Consider the following 26337-nt stretch of genomic DNA (forward strand, 5'->3'; position numbering starts at 1 on the left):
CTAGAGTTGTTTTGTTGAAGTTATGGTCAAATTCATTCTTAATGGCTTCTGTTAGATTTTATATCAGATTGTTGCCAATGGTTTATTAGTTTATTAATGATTTTATTGAATGAGAGAGTTTCTTAAATATTGTGCCAAGTGGCGTTTATCAATGTTTATGGGAGAGCGTTGGCTAACAGTTTATTAACGTGCCTATGATTTTATCTGGTGAATGCTTTGCAAATAATCTTGCCTGAGTGGCGTCTGTCAATTTTCATGTGAGATTTTTTTTTTTACTTAATAAACACATTGGAATTGAAATGTTCACCTTATTAGGTCAGCCCTTCCACTCCCTTTAGCTTTAAAGGTTAAACCAAGCCGGCGTTAAGTAAAACTGTTCCAATTACCATTACCAAAATTCCGTTGCCGACACATATCAGCTCTGTGCACTGAGGCTGGAGGCACTGCCTCTGCAAACACTCCACTTCCGTCATGTGCACCTGTTACCATATTGACATGTACCATACCTAACGGAAGCGGAATTAAATCCCTTGGAACACTTGTGTACACCCTTTGTGACATATAAAAAGTTGTTAGGCCTTTTAGGAATGTGTCGAGCGCTCTTTGCTCGGTTGCCTGTACCCATTTTTAATTTGCTTCATCATCCCCCATATCATACGTATGCACATTCACCTTTCTTATCCTATCGGCCAAATCCTCCAAGGCTTCCATATGCCTCTTCGTAACATTTCTCAATGACTCCTGAAAGAATCTTTCACTGTTCTGTTTCGTATACTGTTGCAGAAACCTACGCCTCAGTCGCTCGATCATCACCATATTCCTCAGCACCTCTATACGCCTTAAAAAGCTTTCCACATCTTACCCTAGCCGTAATTCTGCGACCTATAATAACTGACTATCGGGCCAACCATCTATATCCGCAAACGTTGTCAGATCCTCAACAAACGATACCACATATTCAAGAAAAGGGATTGGCTAGGCTAGCGCCGTTTTGACCTATCACATGGCCTGCCACTTGGAGCTATACTATTTGCTCTTCCTTAACTGTAATTTGCTCCTAGAACTATGTGTTTCCTGTCGACAGCAGTGCTACCTTCTCCATCACCAAAGTAGAGCCTCTGGCTGCAAACGCCTTCCATCTCTTACTCCGCCAATTCTGTCTCATATTTACACAAAATACACCCAGCAGAATAACGCCACAATTCACAGTCTGAAAATTACTAACAAAGTACATATGTGCAGTCAGCTTAGGCGATTCCTATGCTCAGTTCGTGGCTTGCAACGCTACTGTGTGTGTCATACCGCAAACACCTCATGTCGGTGGCACATTAAGGTAGTCAGGAATACTTGTGCGCCATCATTCCTGCAATGGATGATTGGATCCATGTGTCTGCTGGTGTACTGCATAATGGCACACTCATCCCTATAGCAGAAGACAGCTTTTGTGCATGCGATATGACCACTTAACCCTGGGCAGAAATGCAATTTGCTGATGGAGTGAGCTTGGGATGGCCTGGAGCAACATGGCAGTAAGTCCAGAAGGTGGACTTGGTGGAGGAAGCTGGTATCACCACCGAACTCATGTCTGCTGCTGGTGGCTCCATTTGGTCTTCTCATTTAGGGCAGCACCCACGTCTTGGTAGAGCTGCTGGGGTTTGAATAAAATAGCTTCCAGTGTCAGCTATTTTTATTGGCGTACAGTACATTAAATATGCCAATGCGCCGCTTCTAGGCGTGTTCTCAGCTACACCACTGAAACCTGCGGGAGCCTGTACTGCAGGAACCGTACATTACTACTGCGCTGGCAGATTTCACGACGTTTACCTAACCCATTTCGCAATAATTTAATAGATTTGTTGCTATAATCCAAATGAAAATACCTTGCGATCATCAATTACCAGTGGTTGTTGCAATACTTCACGACGTATTCTCACAGTTTTCCCATAAAATGGTAGTGCATTACACCATTAACTTTATCATGCAGAGCAAAACGTTTCCCATAAAATGGTAGTGCATTACACCATTAACTTTATCTGCAGAGCAAAACGTATGTTATCTTTAGCTGATAATGTTAATTATGCTTTTGTGTATTGGATACTACCATAAATTTCGTTCGTAAGAGTTGTCTTAGGTACTTTGCATTTTGTGTGGGGTGTCAGTTATTGGGACATCAGCTATTTGCGGCCATTGTCGATTGTAATAGATTGACTGGTAATGGGTAACAGATAGTAGTTAAGAGGTAAAGATAAATTGATCACTTGTAATTAATAGTTAACAGGTAATGGGCACAGATAACAGACAGTTGATAACAGAAGATAGGTAACATAATGGCTAACAGGTAACGAGAAACAGGAAATGAGTATGGCACAGTAGCAATTTGAACAATGGCAGAGTAAAGGTTCCTGGTAAGATGCAAGATATTGTCACAACTAGCTAATTTACTATTTAACCATTTATCGTTTACCTACTTGATCACTTATTCACTTACCCAATTACCTGCTTACCTACACAGTTACGCAACCATCCAATTATTCACTTCCACTTACCTGCTTTTGCAGGTACCTGCTGATATACTCACTAAGTAACACGCTACCACCTACGTGCTTACATGCTTACCAGCAAACCCAAGATGCGACATCAGAAGATGACAAATACGTGGCGCTGCAAGGTGACATTAGTAACATTCCATAGGGTCGTTCTAATGTTTGGATGACTCCGATATCGGCGTTACAGATAAGTTTTTGAGGAATTTATACTTGTGAAAAACATCGTTTAATGCTGCGTACATTTCTAATAGTCGCCATGTCGGCGATATGCCCGTCACGATATGCGCGTCACGATAAGCGCTACATTGAAGATGAGCTGAATAGTTAGGGCAACACAGACACAGGTTCCTCGTGAGGAAAAAACTCAGACGCAGGGGTAAATAGAACCTGGGACCCTGTTATATAAAGGCAACGCTAACCACTAACCACAAGACGTTACGCTGGTAGCATAGTACATATAGCTAGCAAATGCATTTCTTTTTTTAGAATATGTAAGATTCTCTTCACTTCCGACTACTTACGTATTGATTTCAGGGATAGAAATTACAAGCCTTATTAATTAGAGAGTAGCGTTTGTCATGCAGAGACAAAGACAAACCTGAACTGTAGTTAAGTACAAAGAGGTCAACATCGGTGAGTGAAAGGATGACTGCACCCCTCATGTTACAACTTTAAATAGGGGAAGCTACAGACAACTAGTCTTTCAATTCATTCGTTGTGTCTAAGTTACACTTTTTCCTTTTAATTCTATAGTATCCTCTATCTCAGAAACTACACTCCTGGAAATGGAAAAAAGAACACATTGACGCCGGTGTGTCAGACCCACCATACTTGCTCTGGACACTGCGAGAGGGCTGTACAAGCAATGATCACACGCACGGCACAGCGGACACACCAGGAACCGCGGTGTTGGCCGTCGAATGGCGCTAGCTGCGCAGCATTTGTGCACCGCCGCCGTCAGTGTCAGCCAGTTTGCCGTGGCATACGGAGCTCCATCACAGTCTTTAACACTGGTAGCATGCCGCGACAGCGTGGACGTGAACCGTATGTGCAGTTGACGGACTTTGAGCGAGGGCGTATAGTGGGCATGCGGGAGGCCGGGTGGACGTACCACCGAATTGCTCAACACGTGGGGCGTGAGGTCTCCACAGTACATCGATGTTGTCGCCAGTGGTCGGCGGAAGGTGCACGTGCCCGTCGACCTGGGACCGGACCGCAGCGACGCGCGGATGCACGCCAAGACCGTAGGATCCTACGCAGTGCCGTAGGGGACCGCACCGCCACTTCCCAGCAAATTAGGGACACTGTTGCTCCTGGGGTATCGGCGAGGACCATTCGCAACCGTCTCCATGAAGCTGGGCTACGGTCCCGCACACCGTTAGGCCGTCTTCCGCTCACGCCCCAACATCGTGCAGCCCGCCTCCAGTGGTGTCGCGACAGGCGTGAATGGAGGGACGAATGGAGACGTGTCATCTTCAGCGATGAGAGTCGCTTCTGCCTTGGTGCCAATGATGGTCGTATGCGTGTTTGGCGCCGTGCAGGTGAGCGCCACAATCAGGACTGCATACGACCGAGGCACACAGGGCCAACACCCGGCATCATGGTGTGGGGAGCGATCTCCTACACTGGCCGTACACCACTGGTGATCGTCGAGGGGGGACTGAATAGTGCACGGTACATCCAAACCGTCATCGAACCCATCGTTCTACCATTCCTAGACCGGCAAGGGAACTTGCTGTTCCAACAGGACAATGCACGTCCGCATGTATCCCGTGCCACCCAACGTGCTCTAGAAGGTGTAAGTCAACTACCCTGGCCAGCAAGATCTCCGGATCTGTCCCCCATTGAGCATGTTTGGGACTGGATGAAGCGTCGTCTCACGCGGTCTACACGTCCAGCACGAACGCTGGTCCAACTGAGGCGCCAGGTGGAAATGGCATGGCAAGCCGTTCCACAGGACTACATCCAGCATCTCTACGATCGTCTCCATGGGAGAATAGCAGCCTGCATTGCTGCGAAAGGTGGATATACACTGTACTAGTGCCGACATTGTGCATGCTCTGTTGCCTGTGTCTATGTGCCTGTGGTTCTGTCAGTGTGATCATGTGATGTATCTGACCCCAGGAATGTGTCAATAAAGTTTCCCCTTCCTGGGACAATGAATTCACGGTGTTCTTATTCCAATTTCCAGGAGTGTATTTACAGATGAAGCCCGTTTAAAATAGTTTTTATTGTCAGATATAGTCAAATTAATTTGCGATATTTATTTCGATTCTCTCACACAATGATCTTCCTACCTCTATATTGCACAGGGAGACTGTGTGTTTTCGTTCATAAAATACAGAAATGAATGCGAATACGTCTGTAACATGCTGAGCTGGTGCGTTCCTGGCTCCAGTTTCCATCCTCATTTTGATCTTTGAGTCGACTTCGATGTTTATTTGTCTTCGGCCATTCTTTTGGCGGCGCGGATTTAACGGCAACGCGTCCGCTCTGCTGGAGAGGTGTGTCTGGATCGGCGGTGAGTGACAGTCACGTGGGATTGTTTACGTAGGCAGGACGACAACAGGACGAGTAGGACAACGAAGGAGCGTGGCCAGCGGCTACTGCGTGTTGAGTCATGAGTGCAGATCCACCGCCCATGGTGATTTGGTTTTCCTAGAGGCCGGAAGGACAAGCTCCTTCGAGTCTGTTATAACCTGCCCCGGCCGATTGAATTTGAGTCGCCTAGTTGCTTCGGTGGGTTGCGCGTGGCTTAATTGAATATGCAAGTGTCCTAAAAATCTTTTGGAATTGTTTTAGTTGTTTATCACTTACCTCGGTGTCATGACTAACTATCTTGACGCCAGTTGAGGAAGTGTGGCTACGCCCAAACCAACCGACGTGAAGCGTGGTTAAAGACGCAGCTAGAAGTGCAACGAGTAGTGAGTAAGTCCGGCTCTGGTGCTTCAACACACGCCGAAATACATAATCTATTCTACATTGTAGTTCATTTGGTAGTTTGGCGTGTAAATGTGCACCGAAATAATTCTTGTCATCTTAACTTTAGGGCATGCATTTTAGCGAACTTATTAATCAAAGTTTAAGGGCTGTCACTGGCCAAGTAACTCACGGAGGCTAATTTGTTTCTATTCAGTTGTGTTGATCACCTGTTCTCTAGATAAGATTGTGTAGTTTATGTCTCAGAATATTGTCTACCGTTGATGTGTGTTGTGTTACAGATAATTGGCAGCGGTGGATGCGAGCATACTGGGACCAGAGCACAACGAGGGCGTGGAGATATTTAAGGCCCTGACCCTCCTTTACATCTTGGGTTACTTTGTCACTGTTGCGTGGGTTCATCTTTCCGGTGGAGAATTATAGCATCTGAAGTTCGATTGCAGTGCAAAGTTGAATACATTTCTATGTCATTTTCTGTCTCGTGGATCTCTCGTATTGATTTGAATCCTTGGTCTGCTCGCATCTATCACTAATTCACACGCAATATTGAAGCGACTTCATTTAAGGAGTATTGTCGTATGGTCATGTTCTAGCTGAATGATCCTAAGAATATTGTTGGTTAATCAACTGAGTAATGTAATTTGAAGATTGGTTTGGTCAAAATTAAAGCACCTCCTTAATTGTTTTAGTCATTTGTGTGTATTTTTGTTTAGGAAAGTTGACTAGCCAAACCTTAAAAGATCTCTGTTCTAACCCTTAATCTGTTCCTCAGCTGATTGGAAGTAATGAGAGTTCTGATGAGAATTGTATGGACATTTGTTCTTATTAAGTAAAACTTTACCTGAGTACATTTACCTAGTCATATTCAAATTTCAAGTTTCATGGGTCTTGTTCCGGTTAAAGAAATTTATTTGTTATTTGTCCAAGTGATCTGGCCTTGTAAGGCAGTCTCCAGTATTATTGTGATTGTGGTTTTATAATGCTTTTGATTGTAATAAAATATTTAGCAACTACAACGGATTACTATTGTGATTTTTGTGTGTCACTACCATTACACATTTCACATGCCAGTCACTATCTTCTCCACTGATAAAACGTATTGCCTCATAACATGAGGATGAAAGAGAATTAATATTTTTATTTATAGTACGGCAGTAAGAAAATTTTAATCACTTTCTAGGCTCTTATTTACTAATAGAGTGCAATTATGGGTTGTGTTCACCAAGGTCTTAATTGTAACTAATTGGGAAATAGTATCTCTAAATAAGATGGATTAATAATAATCCCGCTTCTTTACGACGTTTGTTTCTTATAACCTGAATTGTACACAGATCAGTAATAAATTAATCATTTACTTTCAATATTACTGTTTTCGATAATGCTATCTGTACACAGGACTCATTCACTTAAGAACCGTTTTCCAGTGTTTTCTGTGTCGCTGGTGCCTTTTGTGCATGGGAGCAATGTCGACTTGTCGACAGCAATGCGTAAACCGTTGTTCTTTAATTTATCGTCGTGAGCTCGCTGAGAATGAGTTATGTGTCTTGATTACGTAATGTATACCAGAGTTGCGCTGCTAGCAAAAACTCATCTGTCAGATTAGAATAGTGAACGTAGATAGAGTCCGTTGTGTAATCGGTTCTAAATTAGCATGATAAATTTTCAGTTATGATCCAGTAGGCTGATTCTATTTTAGTTATTGTAGTTTTGGTCTTGATTTTGAAGAGTCGTTTGATGCAGCTCTCCACACAAGCCTGATCCTTGTAACTGAATTAAAAACGTGCTCTGTCTGCAACTTCACCACCCCACAATCTTTTCCATCATCAAACAGACTACTACTTTATGCCTCATGATGTGTCTTATCAACCGATCCTTTCTTGTAGTCAAAATCTGCAATAAATATATCTTTTCCGCAATTCGATTCAGTACCTCCCTATTAGTTATACGATCTGCCCAACTGATCTTTATCATTTTCCTTGATTCAACACTACAAATATTTCTCTTCAAATCAACACAGTTTTGTTTCCGCAGAAGGCTGCGCTGCAAGCAGATATCTTCAGAAAATAATTAGAAACATTTAAATTTATACCCAAAATTCTACAAACTGAATTTCTTTAGAAATGCTTTCCTTTCTGTTACTCGTCACCGTTTTATATCTTCTAGACATAGACCATCGTCAGTTATTTTGCTGCTCAAATAGCAAAATCTTACTTTTTTCACTGTCTTTGTCTGCTAATGTAATTCTGTCAGCATCGCCCTATTTAACTGAATGTATTACCATTGCCTTACTTTAATTGTTTATCTTACCACCTCTTTCCAATAAATTATCCACTGCATTCAGCTAACTCTGACAGAATTACAATGTCGCCGACAAACCTCAGTTTTCAATGTCTTCTTCTTCAAATATAGTCCCCTTTCCCAATTTCTCTTTGTTTGCTGTACTTCTTGTTCAATGTACAGCAAAAATAACATAGGGCAGACGCTCGTATACTGTCTTACTCCCTCAACAACAGTTGCTTTACTCTGCTGTCCTCTGACTCTTCTCATTACAGTCTGGTTTCTGCACAGTCTCTAGATAACTAGTCGTTCCCTGCATTTTGTTTATGCTACCCTTAGAATTTCAAAGAGTTAGTTCCAATCAACATTATCAGAAGCTTTCTCTTAATCTACAAATCAGTCTCTTTTTCCTTATCCTATCTTCTGAGTTAGGGTCAGTACTATCTGGTGTGTTCTTACATTTCCCTGGGCCATAAACTGATGTTCTCTGAGACTGTTTTCTGTTACTTTTCCTCTATTCTTCCTCTTCTGTAAATGGTTTGTGTCAGAAACTTGTTACCATGACTTATGGTTTGGTAATAGGCTCCCAGATCTGCTCCTGACTTCTTTGAAATAGGAATTATTACAGTCTTGGAGACCGATTAGTGATCAAAATAATTTGAAGAGTGATAAACTTTACTGTAAAATACTAGGACTGTCAAAATTTAGAATTCTTAAATACAGAAACAGGCATGCTAGGGAATTAGGTCTTGTCTTAGATGGTAAAACAAACAAAGATTTACTTTCACCACGACCCGTTGTGTTCGAATGAACGTTTAGATCAGGTACTTAGTGTATACCTGCGTTAATGTGACGCTAGTAACCTGGCGTAGGGCCGCTCTAATGTTTTGATGAGGAATTTATGAGTGGGGAAAAACATCTTTTAATGATGCGTGCATTTCTAATAGCGACTGACAGTTATTCATCGAACTCTGGCATTGCTTAAAAGAATCAGTTATTATTCCCACACGGTGCAACGGCCGCATTTACTTACTCTACTCCACGCAGAGATGGTTGACGTTCAGTCTCATTGAGCAGTTTTTCAAAGAGTTATTATATGTCCTTCCACGAGTATATACAAAGAATCAACAACTGACATATTTCATCTTGAATGTTACACCTTATTGCCTCAGATGATCTTAAAATGGCAATGTAGTTTAGAAATGTGCTCACAAACATACACGCTTCAACGCAGCACCAGGCTTTCGGTAATATTAGTTTAGCTGCAGACATCATACAATAGATGGTTCTATCGCAACAAGAAGCTCGTTGTGCGAACATTTCTCATTTCCTCCTTGATGAGGAAAAGAACAGTGGCACAGTTAGTGGAGACAGTTCATTTATCAAGAGAATTTCGATTTCACGCCATCGTGCTCACTACCGCGTCATCCTTCGCTTTTTTCTCGATGAGAACATCTTCCCTCTAATCTACAAAATTGCGGTAGAGTCCCCGTCAGTACGATGCAGACTAACGATACGACACACTAGACGTTGACAGAAAAGGAAAAGAAACGGAATCGTTGTCGTTTTCTGATGGAATATAAACTGCTTGTATTGCATTAGGAAGTGTTGTGAAATAAGGTTGCCTGTTACAAACAAAGCGTATGCGCTTCTTTCTGAGACAAGACGAGAAATCGAAGGGGGGGGGGGGGGATGGTAGAGACCAAGAGGAAACGTATCGATAGATAATCACAAAGTGATCATGTCGTTGAACGAAATGAAGTTTGAAAGCAGGGCTGCAATATTCTAATACAGTCTGACACACGGTTCAGTCAAATGACTTCAGTATATAATCTTCTTACGGATCCTGTGAAATACCTTCAGTACGACAGGAAAAAGGGACTTTGACTTTTACCACTGATGTAAATTACTGATACCGTGGTTGTTTCAAACTACAATAGTCTCCATGAATCACTATGTATTGCCTGAGTCCTTTGTTAAAATAGCGTAATGAAAATTAACAGCCCATTAGCTAATTTCTGTCACTCGAATAGTTCAAAACACAATTCCTTGTGTTCTGAAGTTTCGATCGAAACTGTAGCTTTTCAGTGAAATCTTGAATTACGCTAAATCAGTTTTGTTGTGGATTTAGTAACTAAAATTCGCAGATGTTGGTACGGCTTTCTCGTTTTAAGGTTCTACTATTAAAACTGATTCATTTATGACATCGGTTACGTACATCCCAGTGGTAACGGAACTTTTACCAGATTTTTGCATAATAACCTGAAAAATAAAACAGTTTTTAATACCTGTCAATAACTCTAATATGTTACAAACCAAAGGGCAAAAGGGCAGCAATTTTTTTACTTTTTTTGCGAGGAAGAAACGACTATTCCCATTTTTAAGTTTGTAAAGGAAACAATTTTTTTTAATCCATCCTAAACGTGTATGAAATATTTTCACAGAGTATAGCAGTAACGCGCCGACGAACTTTCGAAAGCTCTTCTGGGTTATATTTCTATTTTGACGTAAGAGTCCCGCTGTCTCCGGCGCCATGTTACAGAATTGCATTTTCTTTTATTTCCTGCACCCTCCCTCCCATCTCTCTGACTTTCTATTTGCATTGCACTGACAACATCTGCGCAACAGTGTAAATATCGACGGTATTCGCTGTGCGCCTCGTCTGGAGACAAAACATGTCTCTTTCATTCGCGGTACATTCTACGGTTAACAGAAAAGCCTACTTAATTCTTCGTCCTTGAACTTGCATTAGGTTTCGGATTCACTTTGTCCGGCAGTATTAGTTGTGCAGTGGTTCACAGCGTTATGGGTACGTTTACTGATAAAGGACTGTAAAGATATTTCTACAGAAACAACGTTAACTGGAGTAAGTAACACAATAAACGGTAATTACACGTTAAGAGGCAACAGAAACCACGTGTCCCTTATTACAAATTAGAAACTTCCCAAGTTGAACTATCTATAAGCATTCCGACCCACAGTTGAAATTTCCGCCGCTAGTAGGAGCTGCAGTTGCGTGACGTTAACAAGATGACCCTGGTCGGATTACGGAACCTCTTTCGTCTTCCTTAATGGTCATAATTCATATACGCAGACTCAACACGATGCTTTTCTTTTTGCGCTCTTCATTCTCTAAGTAGAGCAGCCATTTTCAGATATGACTCACGGTAGTGTCACGAACTTTTCAGTCAAAAAACAGGTGAGCTTATGGTATTTTGGAGAGGGTTTTGTGTTCCGACATTTGCTTTGGAGGCACGGGAAACCACGTGGCATCCTTATTAAGAATCGGGGGATGAGACCTCTTGTTAATTAAATTCCAGGCCGATATCACGGAGAAGAAATATGAAATACTAGTGGAGGTGAAAGTTATTCGGTTTATGTGTATACCGAGTAAATTCGATCTTCAGCGTGAATCTCCGGTATGAGTTTACAGGGACTGGAAAGCCAAACACAACTGCGAACAACTGGTTCACTAGGTCCAGTATGTCATTCAGTTGTAAGATAATCTTGACTTCTTTGGATCATTTGCGATGCCAATCATGTTGTTACAACTAATTTACCTCCAAACAAATACTGCAATAAGTATCCTGCTCTGTGATTTTGTCATTGGTGTCTAAAATTCTTACTTTCGAGGATCGAGCTCAATTCTCGAAATTATCTGTGGAGAAACAATTGCTGTATCACGACTAAATACTATAATTTTAACGAAATGGAAATCGATTTTTGGTGTCTACATCAATATAAAAAATGTGTACACTAATACAAAAAATTAACTCTATAATCAAGTTTATTGTCATGTTTCATTTCGTCGTGGACGATATGCTCGACCAGTAGTCATGAATTTGGATTCAAAACACCTTACGATGATCCTCTGAACAATTAAACTAAGAAAGAACTGCCAAGACTGGTGGAGTGGCCATTTTGTGGATCAAGTATGTAAATACAGTGTTTGTGACTTGAGTATCCCTTTTTTTGTTGCAGCATAATACCTGTTTACATTCCGGAGTCTTTTCATATTTTCTGATAAAGGCATCTTTAATGTATCTTTTTTTTCCGAAATACCGCTTCTTTTAACTCATTGATTGGAACCTTCACACATTAACTGACACATGTAAAAATGTTACTTACCATTACTTAACTGTAAGGCCATAATCTGTGTTTCCTCTCTTAAGTTAAAGGTCATATGTGAGGAAACGCAGATTTTGGACTGTCAGACAAGTAACTGTAAGAGATATTTTATTCATGTGTAAATGATTGTGTGAACCGTTTCGAAGCTACAGGATCTCCTAAGAGTACTGGTCAGTATTTAGGGATACGACAGGAATTATCATTCGAAGCGTAAAAACCTAGTAAATGTGAGGTCTAAAGTGCATTCATAAGAGCTCGGATCACTTATCCATGTTAGATACTGTGAAACAAATCTCTTCTATTAGATAAACGATCATACCTCTTCAGGTAATTATTTTATAGCAAATGTTTGTAGGATATTTTTGTTTCGGATAATCGTCGGTGTCATATCTATGAATATTGACGATTCCTCCTGGGAACCCTGTATGAGTTAAACTTTTTTATTTCAGAAAGGGGACCGTGAAAATGCCTTTAATATAAAATAGGAGACTGTACTGTAACAGAAATGTATGTCATAACGCAGTAAGGAAAAGGCTTTTGATGTTATAAAATGAATATGACGACGATATATTTGCTAAGTTTTTCACAGGCAGCACGAGTTTAGCGGACAGGGACGATAAAGAAAGAGCATTTACATAAATGTTTAAGGAGCGCACGTGAAAATTACCGCAGTTCAAAATAATAACGGCTGTGGTTATGGCAACGGCAGAGTTTGTGCTGTGCTACCCACTCCACTGGGCGCCCCTAGAGAGCGCGCCGTGAGCAGGGCAGCGGGCTGTGTAGCGGGCAGCGTGGGCAGGACCTGCTGGCGCCGAGGCGGGATTGGCCGTGGACAGGGCGTGGCGGGCCGGCCCCTCGAGTATTTCCCATGAGGCCGCTGCGCATGCCCTGTAAGTGCCTCATCAGCCGGAAAGCGAGGTAACTCCCGGTAAAGGCTCCTTCAAGCAGTTTCAATCAACCTCCCCTGTGACGCAGCGCCGGAAAACAGACCGGATTCCGGCAGACATTCTGAGCGGTGCGGGTCATTTCACGTGCCATTTTATGGCCTTTTTGAGCGAGTGTTTCCACCTTCTCCTTCTTGTTGGGGCTTCGTTCGTTTCTCTTTCCAGACTGCGGCCCCTACATCGACGGTATCCTTTCTTCTCTCCAACAGAGTAGAACGTGTATCCTTCATTTCTTATCAAAAACCCTGACTATCCTGTGCAAGTAGAGATACACGATTTGTGATGATGTACCGGGTGATCAAAACGTCAGTATAAATTTGAAAACTTAATAAACCGTGGAATAATGTAGATAGAGAGGTAAAAATTGACACACATGCTTGGAATGAGATGGGGTTTTATTAGAACCAAAAATAAAAACAAAATTCACAAAATGTTCGACAGATGGCGCAGGACAGCAAAACGTCAGTGACTGCGAATGACAATCGTATATAAAAGGAGTTGTAATGAGAGAGAGAATCAGACGCGCCTGCAGTCGCAGAATGTTGACGTTACCTCAAAAAGTGCTTTTAGTGAAGCTGTATTATCAGAATGGGGAATGTGCTAGTTCAGCGTTACGATCCTATCGTCATACGAAGGGGATTCGAACGGGTAAAGGTCCGTTGACAAATGCAGCTGTGGCAACAATGATTTCGAAGTTCGAAGCCACGGGTTGTTTGGACGATAGACCCCGCAGTGGCCGACCGAGCACAAGGCGTAATCCTGCTGAGACAGTTCTGGAAGAAATGGAGACTGTAGCGGGTTTGTCTACGCAGGGGGAAGTCAGCACTCGAGCAGTCGCACGTCGCACCGGCATTCCATACAGTACTGTTTGGTTGGCACTTAGGCGTACCCTCCGATGCTATCCGTACAATATCCATCGGCATCATGAACTGTTACCTGGCGATTTAGTGAAGTAGAGGGTATTTGCGGTGTAGGCGTTTCTAAAGATGGCGGAAGATGACGATTGGTTGAGTAACGTGTTGTACCGACGAAGCTCATTTCACGCTCCGAGGGTCTGTCAACGCCCACAACTGCAGAATCTGGGCTACCGAAAATCCTAGAACTGTCGTTGAAGCTCCATTGGACGACGAGAAAGTCACGTTATGGGTCGGATTTACCACATCTCCCGTTATCAGGCCTTTTTTCTTCGAGGAAATGCGTGATTCTGATTTTCTAACTGCTACCGTGACAGGTGAGAGGTACGCCGATATGTTACAGAATCACATCATCCCCAGCCAGGTTGATAAACACCTGCTGGAACGTACGATGTTTATGCAGGATGGCGCTCCACCCCATATTGCTAGACGCGTGAAAGACCTCTTGCGCGCGTCGTTTGGTGATGATCGTGTGCTCAGCCGCCACTTTTGTCATGCTTGGCCTCCCAGGTCCCCAGACCTCAGTCCGTACGATTATTGGCTTTGGGGTTACCTGAAGTCGCTAGTGTATCATGATCGACCGACATCTCTAGGGATGCTGAAAGACAACATCCGACGCCAATGCCTAACCACAACTCCGTACTTGCTTTACAGTGCTGTTCACAACATTATTTCTCGACTACAGCTATTGTTGAGGAATGATGGTGGACATATTGAGCATCTCCTGTAAACAACATCACCTTTGTCTTACTTTGTTATGCTAATTATTGCTATTGTGATCAGATGAAGCGCCATCTGTCGGACATTTTTTGAACTTTTGTATTTTTTTGGTTCTAACAAACCCCATGTCATTCCAAGCATGTGTGTCAATTTGTACCTCTCTATATACATCATTCCGTGATTTTTTCAGTTTTCAAATTTATCCTGCCTTTCTGATCACCCAGTACATACTTATAAAGGCGCAGCTACTTCCACAACATCAAAGTTGTACACATCTTCTTCATTCAGCTGCAGTAACTCAACTGAATCTGTTACTTCCTACCATTTCTGCAAATATTCTTTTTATTATTAGCTGTTATTTAGATATGTTACTAAAATATGCAAATACCTACGTACATTTCATTTGTTTACTTGCGAGAATAATTTGTGAAAAGCATCACGATGGTTCATATTCCTCAGTCATTTAAACGTTCAGCTACCATCCCAGTAATAAGTCCAAAAAAATGTGGGAAGCTACCAGTAGAACTCGCGCACTGAGGGTTCAGTGCAGAATTAATTATGTCTATAAACAGTTCGTCTACTCTGGGAAACTAGAGTCTCGTCGTTTTTGGCTGTTATCAACGTCGATACTTGCAAGATATCGGTCCCAGGGATTCCAAATCATTCAATAACATTTTATTTTCAAGTTTGTAATTAAAAATTAACAACTTCCTGACTTTTTGCCTTACTTCTGCAGTGAATAATTGCTTCTTTACGAATATCATAATTCTAGACCAACTGGAAGTACACTATAGGCTCTGATTAGTGAGTTTGCAAGTATCAAACTATGTGAGATAAATTGCCATTTCCTTACACGGCCAAGGAACCTTAGACCTAAGTATAAATTTCAACTTGATACATGTACCCATCGCTGTTAAAAGGAGATTTTTAACAGATGGACAGACAACATATTAATCCTATAAGAGTTCCGGTTTTAGTGAATGAGGTACGGAAACAAAAAAATATATTTTATCTCAAACAAACGTAGCTGACCTCCAAAGATCAAAAAGCCATGAAATATTCTCAGCTGAAACCTCAGGTCTCAGATTCTTTTTTACATGTCTGATTTTACATCAGTTGTAAAGTGTAGAAATATGTATTAATTTCAGTCTTCATATATTTTATTAAAATAATACGATCCTTTCTTTAGCAGCAGTTAGTTTTCCAATGTTAAGGCAGTATAAGAAAGCAAACAATGTCGAAATGTGAAACACATTATGTTATGTTATTTGAATATTATTACATTACCTTACACTCTTATCATAATCTGCTAAATTAATTATATAATGTCTGTTTTTTATATGTTTATGTGCTTCGTTTAAAACAATGGTTATGTTGTCTAACACCTTTTCGGTTTGAATTCTTGTTTCAAAAGAATTTGACTGCTGATGGGATGCGACTTCTGTGATAGGTGTTCCTGAAGCAGTAAAATGGCGGCACCTCACTCTGGTAGCTGACCACTGATATTTAGTAACATATTTACTACTCTCTTGTTGGCTAGATTTAATATAGAATCATTGGAGTCAAAATCCGCCGGAGTGCCACGTTTTATATCTGAGATATAAAAGTCACAATACTTCCATTAAATGAAAACATTGGTGATTCAAAAAGTATCCCTTTTCTGCTGAAAAACAGGAAATTGTATTAAAAGAAAAAACCATGCCACTGATGAATTTTTTAAGCTCTGTGATGACAGTATAACTTATGATAAAGGTTCCATACAACTGCATACAAGAATAATGCGAAAGAAAGAGACCTTTTTAAGCAGATGTTAATCCATCTTATTTATATAGCTATACTTTGGTAGGTATGAAGCAAAGAAGGGGATAAGAATTCTCTAATGTTTCCAAACCAGAAACGAAGCTTAGCCGCTTTCATTGGTGTGAATAGAAAACTAAAACACATGAGAGAATGTTCGGTAAAGATCTATCCAATAGAAGCTGCCAGAGGAAATGGCAAGGTCATTGCACTAGAAACAACTGGCTATAATTTGTCTTGCACTGCGATGGAAAGGTGCTTCAACGTTCTCAGTTGTTAAAGAAGTTGACAGACATAATAACAGCAACTTCTCAATAGAAGTAGCAAGATCTGGTTGTCCTTGTAATCCCAATACCTTCAGGAGAAGACCAAGGCATAGTTGTTTACGAAACAGTGAAAAACTGCCATACATCTGACAAAAATCGAGCACTTAGTAGTGATTCGACTAAAAGAAAACACACGGATGCTAAATGACAATCTAGTTTGTGCAAGGATCCATAGCTTGTCCATTGTAGACTCTGAAACTTTCTGTTTACTTCCTGCTATTGGCCAGTTTTGGAACTGAAATCATTATGAAGCACACAGTATTTCCATGCAACATGCCACGTTACGTACTTGAAAATTACTTCACTGTATAAAGTGGACAGCAGCAGAAAATTAATGAAAATTTTTTTAGCTTCAATGGATCATAATTTCTTTCAAAAAATATATTTCCTGGTGATCTTTCTGCCTTCATATTTTTCTAAGAATGGATGACCTTTGTCGACTAGCTGTTCCAGACAATTGTTTCCGAAAAGGCATGGAAAATTCTACACGAAACGAGAAAGTAATGTTTACATGATAATGTTTACATTATGCAATAATGTTTGCATGATACAGTAATAATTGCATGATACAGTGATGTTTCCATGATGCAGTGATGTTCACATGAATGATAGCTATCAAGTACCTGAGCTGTGGTTAACAGCTCTTGTCTTTTTTGAATACTGTTGTTGTGGTGGTCTTCAGTACTGAGACTGGTTTGATGCTGTCTCCTTGCTACTCTATCCTGTGCGAGCTTCTTCATCTCCCAGTACTTACTGCAATCTACATCCTTCTGAATCTGCTTAGTGTATTCATCTCTTGGTCTCCCTCTACGATTTTTACCCTACACGCTGCCCTCAAATTCTAAATTTGTCAACCCTTGATGCCTCAGAACATGTCCTACCAACCGGTCCTTCTTCTTGTCCAGTTGTGTCACAAACTCCTCTTCTCCCCAATTCTTATCAATACCTCCTCATTAGTTATGCGATCTACCCATCTAATCTTCAGCATTCTTCTGTAGCACTACATTTCGAAAGCTTCTATTCTCTTCTTGTCCAAACTATTTATCGTCCATGTTTCACTTCCATACATGTCTACACTCCATACAAATACTTTCAAAAACGAGTTCCTGACACTTAAATCTATACTCGATGTTAACAAATTTCTCTTCTTCAGAAACGCATTCCTTGCCATTTCCAATCTACATTTTATATCCTCTCTACTTCGACTATCATCAGTTATTTTGCTCCCAGAATAGCAAAACTCCTTTGCTACTTTAAGTGTCTCATTTCCTAATCTAATTCCCTCAGCATCACATCGACTACATTCCATTATCCTCGTTTTGCTTTTGTTGATGTTCATCTTATAGCCTGCTTTCAAGACAAGTTCGATTCCGTTCAACTGCTCTTCCAAGTCCCTCGCAGTATCTGACAGAATTACAATGTCATCGGCGAGCCTCTCCATGGATTTTAATTCCTATGCCGAATTTTTCTCTTGTTTCCTTTACTGCTTGCTCAATATACAGATTGAATAACGTCGGGGATAGGCTACAACCCTGTCTCACTCCCTTCTCAACTGTTTCCCCTTCATGCCCCTCGACCCTTATAACTGCTATCTGCTTTCTGTACAAATTGTAAATAGCTTTTCGCTCCGTGTATTTCACCCTGCAACCATTAGAATTTGAAAGAGAGTATTCCAGTCAACATTGTCAAAAGCTTTCTCTAAGTCTACACATGATAGAAACGTAGGTTTGCCTTCCCTTAATCTAGATTCTAAGATAAGTCGTAGGGTCAGTATTGCCTCGAGTGGTCCCACATTTCTACAGAATCCAAACTGATTTTACCCGAGGTCGGCTTCTACCAGGTTTTCCGTTCGTCTGTAAAGAATTCGCGTTATTATTTAGCAGCTGTGACTTATTAAACTGATAGTTCGGTAATTTTCACCTCTGTCAACACCTGCTTTCTTTGGGATTGGGATTATTATATTCTTCTCGATGTCTGAGGGAATTTGGCCTGTCTCATACATCTTGCTCACCAGATGGTAGAGTTTTGCCAGGACTGGCTCTCCCAAGGCCGTCAGTGGTTCCCATGGAATTTTGTCTACTCCTGGGGCCTTGTTTCGACTCATCTCTTTCAGTGCTCCGTCAAACTCTTCACGCAGTATCGTATCTCCCATTTCATCTGCATCTACATCCTCTTCCATATCCATAATATTATCCTCAAGTACATCGCCCTTTTATAGAACCTCTATATACTCCTTCCACCTTTCTGCTTTCCCTTCTTTGCTTAGAACTGGGTTTCGATCTCAGCTCTTCATGTTCATACAAGTGGTTCTCTTTTCTCCAAATGTCTCTTTAATTTTCCTGTAGGCAGTATCTTTCTAACCCCTAGTGAGATAAGCCTTTACATCCTTACATTTGTGCTCTAGCCATCCTTGCTTAGCCATTTTGCACTTCCTGACAATCTCACTTTTGAGACGTTTGTATTCCGTTTTGCCTGCTTCATTTACGGCGTTTTCATTTATTCTCCTTTCATCAATTAAATTCAATATTTCTTCTGTTACCCAAGGATTTCTACTAGGCCTTGTGTTTTTACCTACTTGATCCTCTGCTGCCTTCACTACTTCATCCCTCAGACCTACCCAATTTTCTTCTACTGTATTTCTTTCCCCGTTTTCTGTGAATTGTTCTCTTATGCTCACCCTGAAACTCTGTACAGCCTCTGGAGTAGTCAGTATATCCAGATCCCATCTCCTTAAATTCCCAACTTTTTGCAGTTTCTTCAGTTTTGATCTACAGTTCATAACCAATAGATTGTGGTCAGAGTCCTCATCTGCCCCTGGAAATGTCTTACAGTTTAAAACCATTCAGCAACTACCAGTTACTGTATAATGCTCTGCAGTGGTATCATTCAAATGCAGTATGACAAGCCAAGTGGTCATCACACTGTTCTCCTTCCAACTGTATATTTCTTACGCCCTGGAGCCGCTACTTCCAATTCAAACAGCTTCTCAGTTAGCTTCTCGAGGCTGAGTGCACTCCCTTCCAGTCCTCTCAGCAAGGGCAAAGTCCATGCCATTGACGGGAATTGAACCCATTTCCTCCGTATGGCAGTCGAAAGCTTTGACCACTTAGCTACGGAGGTGAAACACATAAAGCATATTACCACATCAGAAATATATTGTTAAAACGGATTGGAACAGCTTTAATTCAGCGAGAAATTGCGAAATACTCTCCTGGAAATGGAAAAAAGAACACATTGACACCGGTGTGTCAGACCCAACATACTTGCTCCGGACACTGCGAGAGGGCTGTACAAGCAATGATCACACGCACGGCACAGTGGACACACCAGGAACCGCGGTGTTGGCCGTCGAATGGCGCTAGCTGCGCAGCATTTGTGCACCGCCGCCGTCAGTGTCAGCCAGTTTGCCGTGGCATACGGAGCTCCATCGCAGTCTTTAACACTGGTAGCATGCCGCGACAGCGTGGACGTGAACCGTATGTGCAGTTGACGGACTTTGAGCGAGGGCGTATAGTGGGCATGCGGGAGGCCGGGTGGACGTACCGCCGAATTGCTCAACACGTGGGGCGTGAGGTCTCCACAGTACATCGATATTGTCGCCAGTGGTCGGCGGAAGGTGCACGTGCCCGTCGACCTGGGACCGGACCGCAGCGACGCACGGATGCACGCCAAGACCGTAGGATCCTACGCAGTGCCGTAGGGGACCGCACCGCCACTTCCCAGCAAATTAGGGACACTGTTGCTCCTGGGGTATCGGCGAGGACCATTCGCAACCGTCTCCATGAAGCTGGGCTACGGTCCCGCACACCGTTAGGCCGTCTTCCGCTCACGCCCCAACATCGTGCAGCCCGCCTCCAGTGGTGTCGCGACAGGCGTGAATGGCGGGACGAATGGAGACGTGTCGTCTTCAGCGATGAGAGTCGCTTCTGCCTTGGTGCCAATGATGGTCGTATGCGTATTTGGCGCCGTGCAGGTGAGCGCCACAATCAGGACTGCATACGACCGAGGCACACAGGGCCAACACCCGGCATCATGGTGTGGGGAGCGATCTCCTACACTGGCCGTACACCACTCGTGATCGTCGAGGGGGGACTGAATAGTGCACGGTACATCCAAACCGTCATCGAACCCATCGTTCTACCATTCCTAGACCGGCAAGGGAACTTGCTGTTCCAACAGGACAATGAACGTCCGCATGTATCCCGTGCCACCCAACGTGCTCTAGAAGGTGTAAGTCAACTACCCTGGCCAGCAAGATCTCCGGATCTGTCCCCCATTGAGCATGTTTGGGACTGGATGAAGCGTCGTCTCACGCGGTCTGCACGTCCAGCACGACCGCTGGTCCAACTGAGGCGCCAGGTGGAAATGGCATGGCAAGCCGTTCCACAGGACTACATCCAGCATCTCTACGATCGTCTCCATGGGAGAATAGCAGCCTGCATTGCTGCGAAAGGTGGATATACACTGTACTAGTGCCGACATTGTGCATGCTCTGTTGCCTGTGTCTATGTGCCTGTGGTTCTGTCAGTGTGATCATGTGATGTATCTGACCCCAGGAATGTGTCAATAAAGTTTCCCCTTCCTGGGACAATGAATTCACGGTGTTCTTATTTCAATTTCCAGGAGTGTAGATCTAGCAATGTGGATTACAGCTTAAGACAGCTGACATTTTGAGGACGAGTGGCATTCAAATGTCCACTCACCAATGTAGATAAATGTTTTTTGTGGTTGTCTCTCATCACTTGAGTGAATACTGAGATTCGTTCCTTTCAGTAGGACACGACGTGGCGTAGACGATAGTACAGCCAGACTGCACAGCGTAAATGCAGTGCTATTCAACTGCATTCGTTAGAATCGATGTTAACTTTAAACTCTCATGTGCATGGTTCTTCCACATATTTTACAATCTGTTCGTCCGCATTCGATACAGAACATGCCGCTACTGGTTTCACATGTGGACTGATACACCGTCTTGCGTGTCTCAGCATCTTCGACATGGTACATAGTGATACTATGATATGCTTAACAATGACTTCACAGTGAAAAATTGGTATTAGCAGTCTTCACCTTGTTGTGAAGCGGAACCTCAACCCTGAAAGGTGAATTTTCTTCTACTTTGCCAATTTCTACAGAATTCCAAATATCATGTCTATCACGTAATGATGTAGCAATACTCATGGTTTGAGGACAAAAACATCACAGGTTTTTCAGTTTTTACTTTGAATACGATTTTAACAGTATTTTTGAAAGATATCATTTGGTACTCTGGCCGCAAATTTCGGGTTTCAAATTTTTTAGGTACATTTGAATGACACTGTACGACGATTCTGCGCATTCATTTTTTTGAAAAATATTATTAATTCACTTTCTATTCTTTCGAATTTCAAACTTATATTTTCTTTTATTAGCGGTACATGAAAGAGATAATAAAACTAACTGTATTTCCGATGATATTACTGCACAGAAATATTCAGATTGTTATGTCCCCACCAGCGGACGTAAATGGAGCAGGTGCGCTGAGACACTTTTCTACTCACGCAACAGGCGGCGGTTTGAAGTTGGTCGCCAACCATAAGGGCTTCCAAAAGCATCAGTTACCGAACCTCCGCCAAAGAGATGTACTTTAGCGCTGAGAATGGGGCGTACACAGGCAGGATGGACGGTTCATCTTCGACATTGCTGAACGATAGTTCTAGTACGGGGTTCCACCGTTGCTGTTCGTAGCTACAGTTCGTAGTGGAGAACAGCCTGCGAGACCTAGTCTACAAGTGGAGGCGCCTGTATCCTTAGTAAAGGTACAGGTGTTTACTACAGTGATTGACAGTGTGGCGCCCAGGACGTACACAGATTTATTGACATTATATTAAGTAACCCACGCCTCTATAGGCCACTGCTTGGTTGTATCTGTCCGCAAGCATATCCAACGAGTTCCTGTACAACTAACGTATTGCAGCGCAATAAAGAGTTTATATTTTTGGCACTGTCGCAGTTCCTCAGTCCACCTCAGAGCACATAAACCATACACTTCACAAGTACCTCTAGCTGCTTTCTGCAAAAGTATGAGACTGGTTAATATTTAAAACAAAAAAGTTTTCCTTAAACTTAGAAAACAGAATATACGGTAACATGTATTTTATTAAAAGATTAACGCTTGTACAAGACGCATACCTATTAAAATTCACCTGTGCCATTACTCCTCCCTTCGTTTTCCTGCAAGAATTCGTCTTCAAGACCAGTATAGCTTCTTTCTTGAACTTTTCCTTCCATAGGCAGCATCTTATAGACTGCTCGATCCGTTTCTGATCTCTACATAAGCAGATCTTCTTTCAAGAGGGTAATAAAGGACCCCGGCATGTTCCTATACTCTTTTTTACTTTTCTTCTGCTGTAGATAAGTTGTTCCAGAACTGGCCATTGTTGGTCCTGTTTTCTAATCCAGTGTGAAACAATACTGCCAACTTATTTGGACATTCGTAGCCTATGAAAACAAAACTGTAGTGGACGATGAAATAACACTTCTAGAGATTTCATTTATTTTGTCCACAATGTTATGCATTTATTTAATACAACCGTAAAATCCATTTAAAATGATTGTATACAGATAACTGAAATATTTTTTATGTTTCTGAAGTTGCGTACAGAAGTTATTAATAGACAAAAAATAATCACATCGGATTCAAGATATCACAAGAGCTGTATAAATTTCCGCAATATGAACATTCAAAATTTTCAAAGAAGCTCAGCTCGTCTACATAGGATTCTGGTTTCGGGAATATCTAGAAACATGGTTTGACTTCAGTAAAGATTCAATTTTCAAGCTTAGCTCTCACTCAGATCTTGAAGATACCCTAAAAATGGAGAACATAATGAATCTTTAAAATTATTTGAACATAAACATAATTGGTGACGTACCGTTTTCTGAAATATGTGCATTGAATGACTTCTTGCCATTTATTGCCCATCTGGTGCCCTTGCCTTTCCTAAAGCCAAACTGCTCATCATCTAACACATCCGCAGTTTTCTGTTCCATTCTTCTGTATATTATTCTTGTCAGCAACTTGGAAGCATGAGCTGTTAAGCTGATTGTGCGATAGTTCTCGCACTTGTCTGCTTTTACACTCTTCGGAACTGTGTGGATGATATATTTTCGAATGTCAGATGGTATATTGCCAGACTCGTAAATTCTACAGACCAACGTGAATAGCCGTTTTGTTGCCATTTCCCCTAATAATTTGAGAAATTCTAATGGAATGTTATCGATCCCTTCATCTGTATATTATTCTTGTCAGCAACTAGGAAGCATGAGCTGTTAAGCTGATTGTCCGATAGTTCTCGCACTTGTCTGCTTTTGCACTCTTCGGAACTGTGTGGATGATATATTTTCGAAAGTCAGACGGTATATTACCAGACTCGTAAATTCTACAGACCAACGCGAATAGCCGTTTTGTTGCCGTTTCCCTTAATAATTTTAGAAATTTTTATAGAATCTTATCGATCCCTTCTGCCTTATTTGATCTTAAGTCCTGCAAAGGTCTTTTAAATTCTGATTCTAATACTGGATCATCTATTTCCTATAAATCGTCTCCTGTTTCCTCTACCAGCACATCATACAAATCTTCCCCCTCATGGAGGTCCCAAATGTACTCTTTCCACCTATCAGCTCTGTACTCTGCATCTAATAATGGAATTCCGGTTGAATTCTTAATGTTACCACTCTTCCCTTTGATTTCACCGAAGATTGTTTTGACTTACCTATATACTGAGTCTCTCTTTCCACTATCATTTCTTTTTCGATTTCTACACATTTCTCATGCAGCGATTTCATCTTAGCTTCCTTTCTCTTCCTATTTATTTCATTCCTCAGTGACTTGTATTCTTGTATTGCTCAATTTCAAATTCAAATGGCTCTGAGCACTATGGGACTCAACATCTTAGGTCATAAGTCCCCTAGAACTTAGAACTACTTAAACCTAACTAACCTAAGGATATCACACAAACGCAAGCCCGAGGCAGGATTCGAACCTGCGACCGTAGTAGTCCCGCGGTTCCGGACTGCAGCGCCAGAACCGCAAGGCCACCGCGGCCGGCATTCCTGAATTTCCTGAACAATTTTGTACTTCCTTCTTTCATCGATCAGCTGAAGTATTTCTTCTGTTAACCATCGTTTCTTTAGAATTATGTTCTTTGTACCTATGTTTTTCTTTCCAGCTTCTGTGGTTGCCCTTTCTAGAGATGCCCATTCCTCTTCATCTGTACTGCCTACTGGACTATTCTTTATTGCTGTATATACAGCCTTTGAGAACTTCAAGGGTATCTCGTCATTCCTTAGTACTTCCGTATCCCACTTTTTGCGTATTTATTCGTCCTGACGAATCTCTTAAACTTCAGCCTACTCTTCATAACTACTACATTCTGATCTGAGTCTATATCTGCTCCTGGGTACGCCTTAAATCCAGAATCTGATTTTGGAATCTCTGCCTGACCATGATGTCATCTAACTGAAATCTTGCCGTATCACACGACCTTTTTCAAGTTTACCTCTTCCTCTTGAAATTTATTACAGAACTGAGTTAGTCTTTCAGTCCCAAACCCATATTCTCCTGTAACCTTTTCCTCTACTCCTTCCCCAAAAACTGCAATCCAGTCTCCCATGACTATCAGATTTTCATCTCCCTTTACGTATTGCATCAGAATTTCAATATCCGTATATACTTTCCCTATCTCTTTGTCTTGATGTAGATGACTTCGTTATAGTATGCGTGAGATCATAGTACTATCTGATCGCTGGATGATTCGAATATCCCATATTCTCTGAACGGGAAGCGTCTTTCATGATTTAGATACGAAATGACTCATGAGGTTTAAATTTTATTTCGCAAGCAGACCCTCCAGTTATTTCGTGTTGGAACTAAAATACACCTGGGTGGCACCGCAATACATGTCTCAGCTCTTCCCTTTGTTGTTCGACGAGTTCTGTTAACATATTTAATTTCGCTTGAATATTTGCACTACCGTCATTTATGTCATCCCGCGACTTTATGTCCTTATCACCCCCTCCAACCTGCGGAATTCCATCTCCCGCTTCTCCTGTTATGCTAATAAATCGTAGGTTCACGCCCGCAAAGCCTTCATAATATTCATCTTCAATTCCTTTAATCCTCATCACTTCTTCCTCGTTCGATACATAAGCAATCATTCTCAAAATCTTATATCCTATACCTTTATATCACTCGTTCAGCATAGACGATAATTTCAAGGATAAAAAATGCAACAACAAAACAAGTCTGCTCAGAATCATCTCCCAAAATTCGAAATTTCAAGAGAACTCGTTCTGTGATTGGCTTACGTCGATTACCTACTTTGGTTTCATTTTTCAGCACATTTACCGGAAATGTAGGCATGTTTACGCGTTTATTGAGTTGTTTAAATAACTTCTGTGTTATTGCGCTCGCCTCCGAGCCAGAATTCCATAAGGAGTCAACATCAGCTCCGCATACTTACGCTATAAGATCCGGTTGTTACTTCGCTCATCTTCCCTTAATAAGTCTGCCATAAGTTTGCGTCGATGTCGGTATGCATGGCTTGTGTTACTGTAATGTACACCATGTCCGTATATTCGATTTCGCGTCCGAAACTAAATTCAGTCTTCCTGCGAATCTCGATGTGGAACCACGTCATCAATTCTCCTCTGTTGAGGCGAACTGTCGTAAGCTTCGCGATCGTCGTTCCTCAGGAATACACGACAA

At 41.7% G+C, this 26337-nt stretch overlaps 1 protein-coding gene across 1 annotated transcript in view; it reads right to left on the reverse strand.

The window, feature by feature from the left end:
* Positions 1–25787, reverse strand: part of LOC126263378 (V-set and transmembrane domain-containing protein 2B-like) — a 172238-nt gene extending 146451 nt beyond the window's left edge. The window contains exon 1 of the mRNA XM_049960470.1: positions 25604–25787. Within this exon, the coding sequence (XP_049816427.1) occupies positions 25604–25787 (184 nt within the window). The remainder of the gene's footprint in view (positions 1–25603) is intronic.
* Between the last annotated feature and the right edge of the window lie 550 nt (positions 25788–26337).

Source organism: Schistocerca nitens, chromosome 6 (genome assembly GCF_023898315.1).
Source record: "Schistocerca nitens isolate TAMUIC-IGC-003100 chromosome 6, iqSchNite1.1, whole genome shotgun sequence".
NCBI lineage: Eukaryota > Metazoa > Arthropoda > Insecta > Orthoptera > Acrididae > Schistocerca > Schistocerca nitens.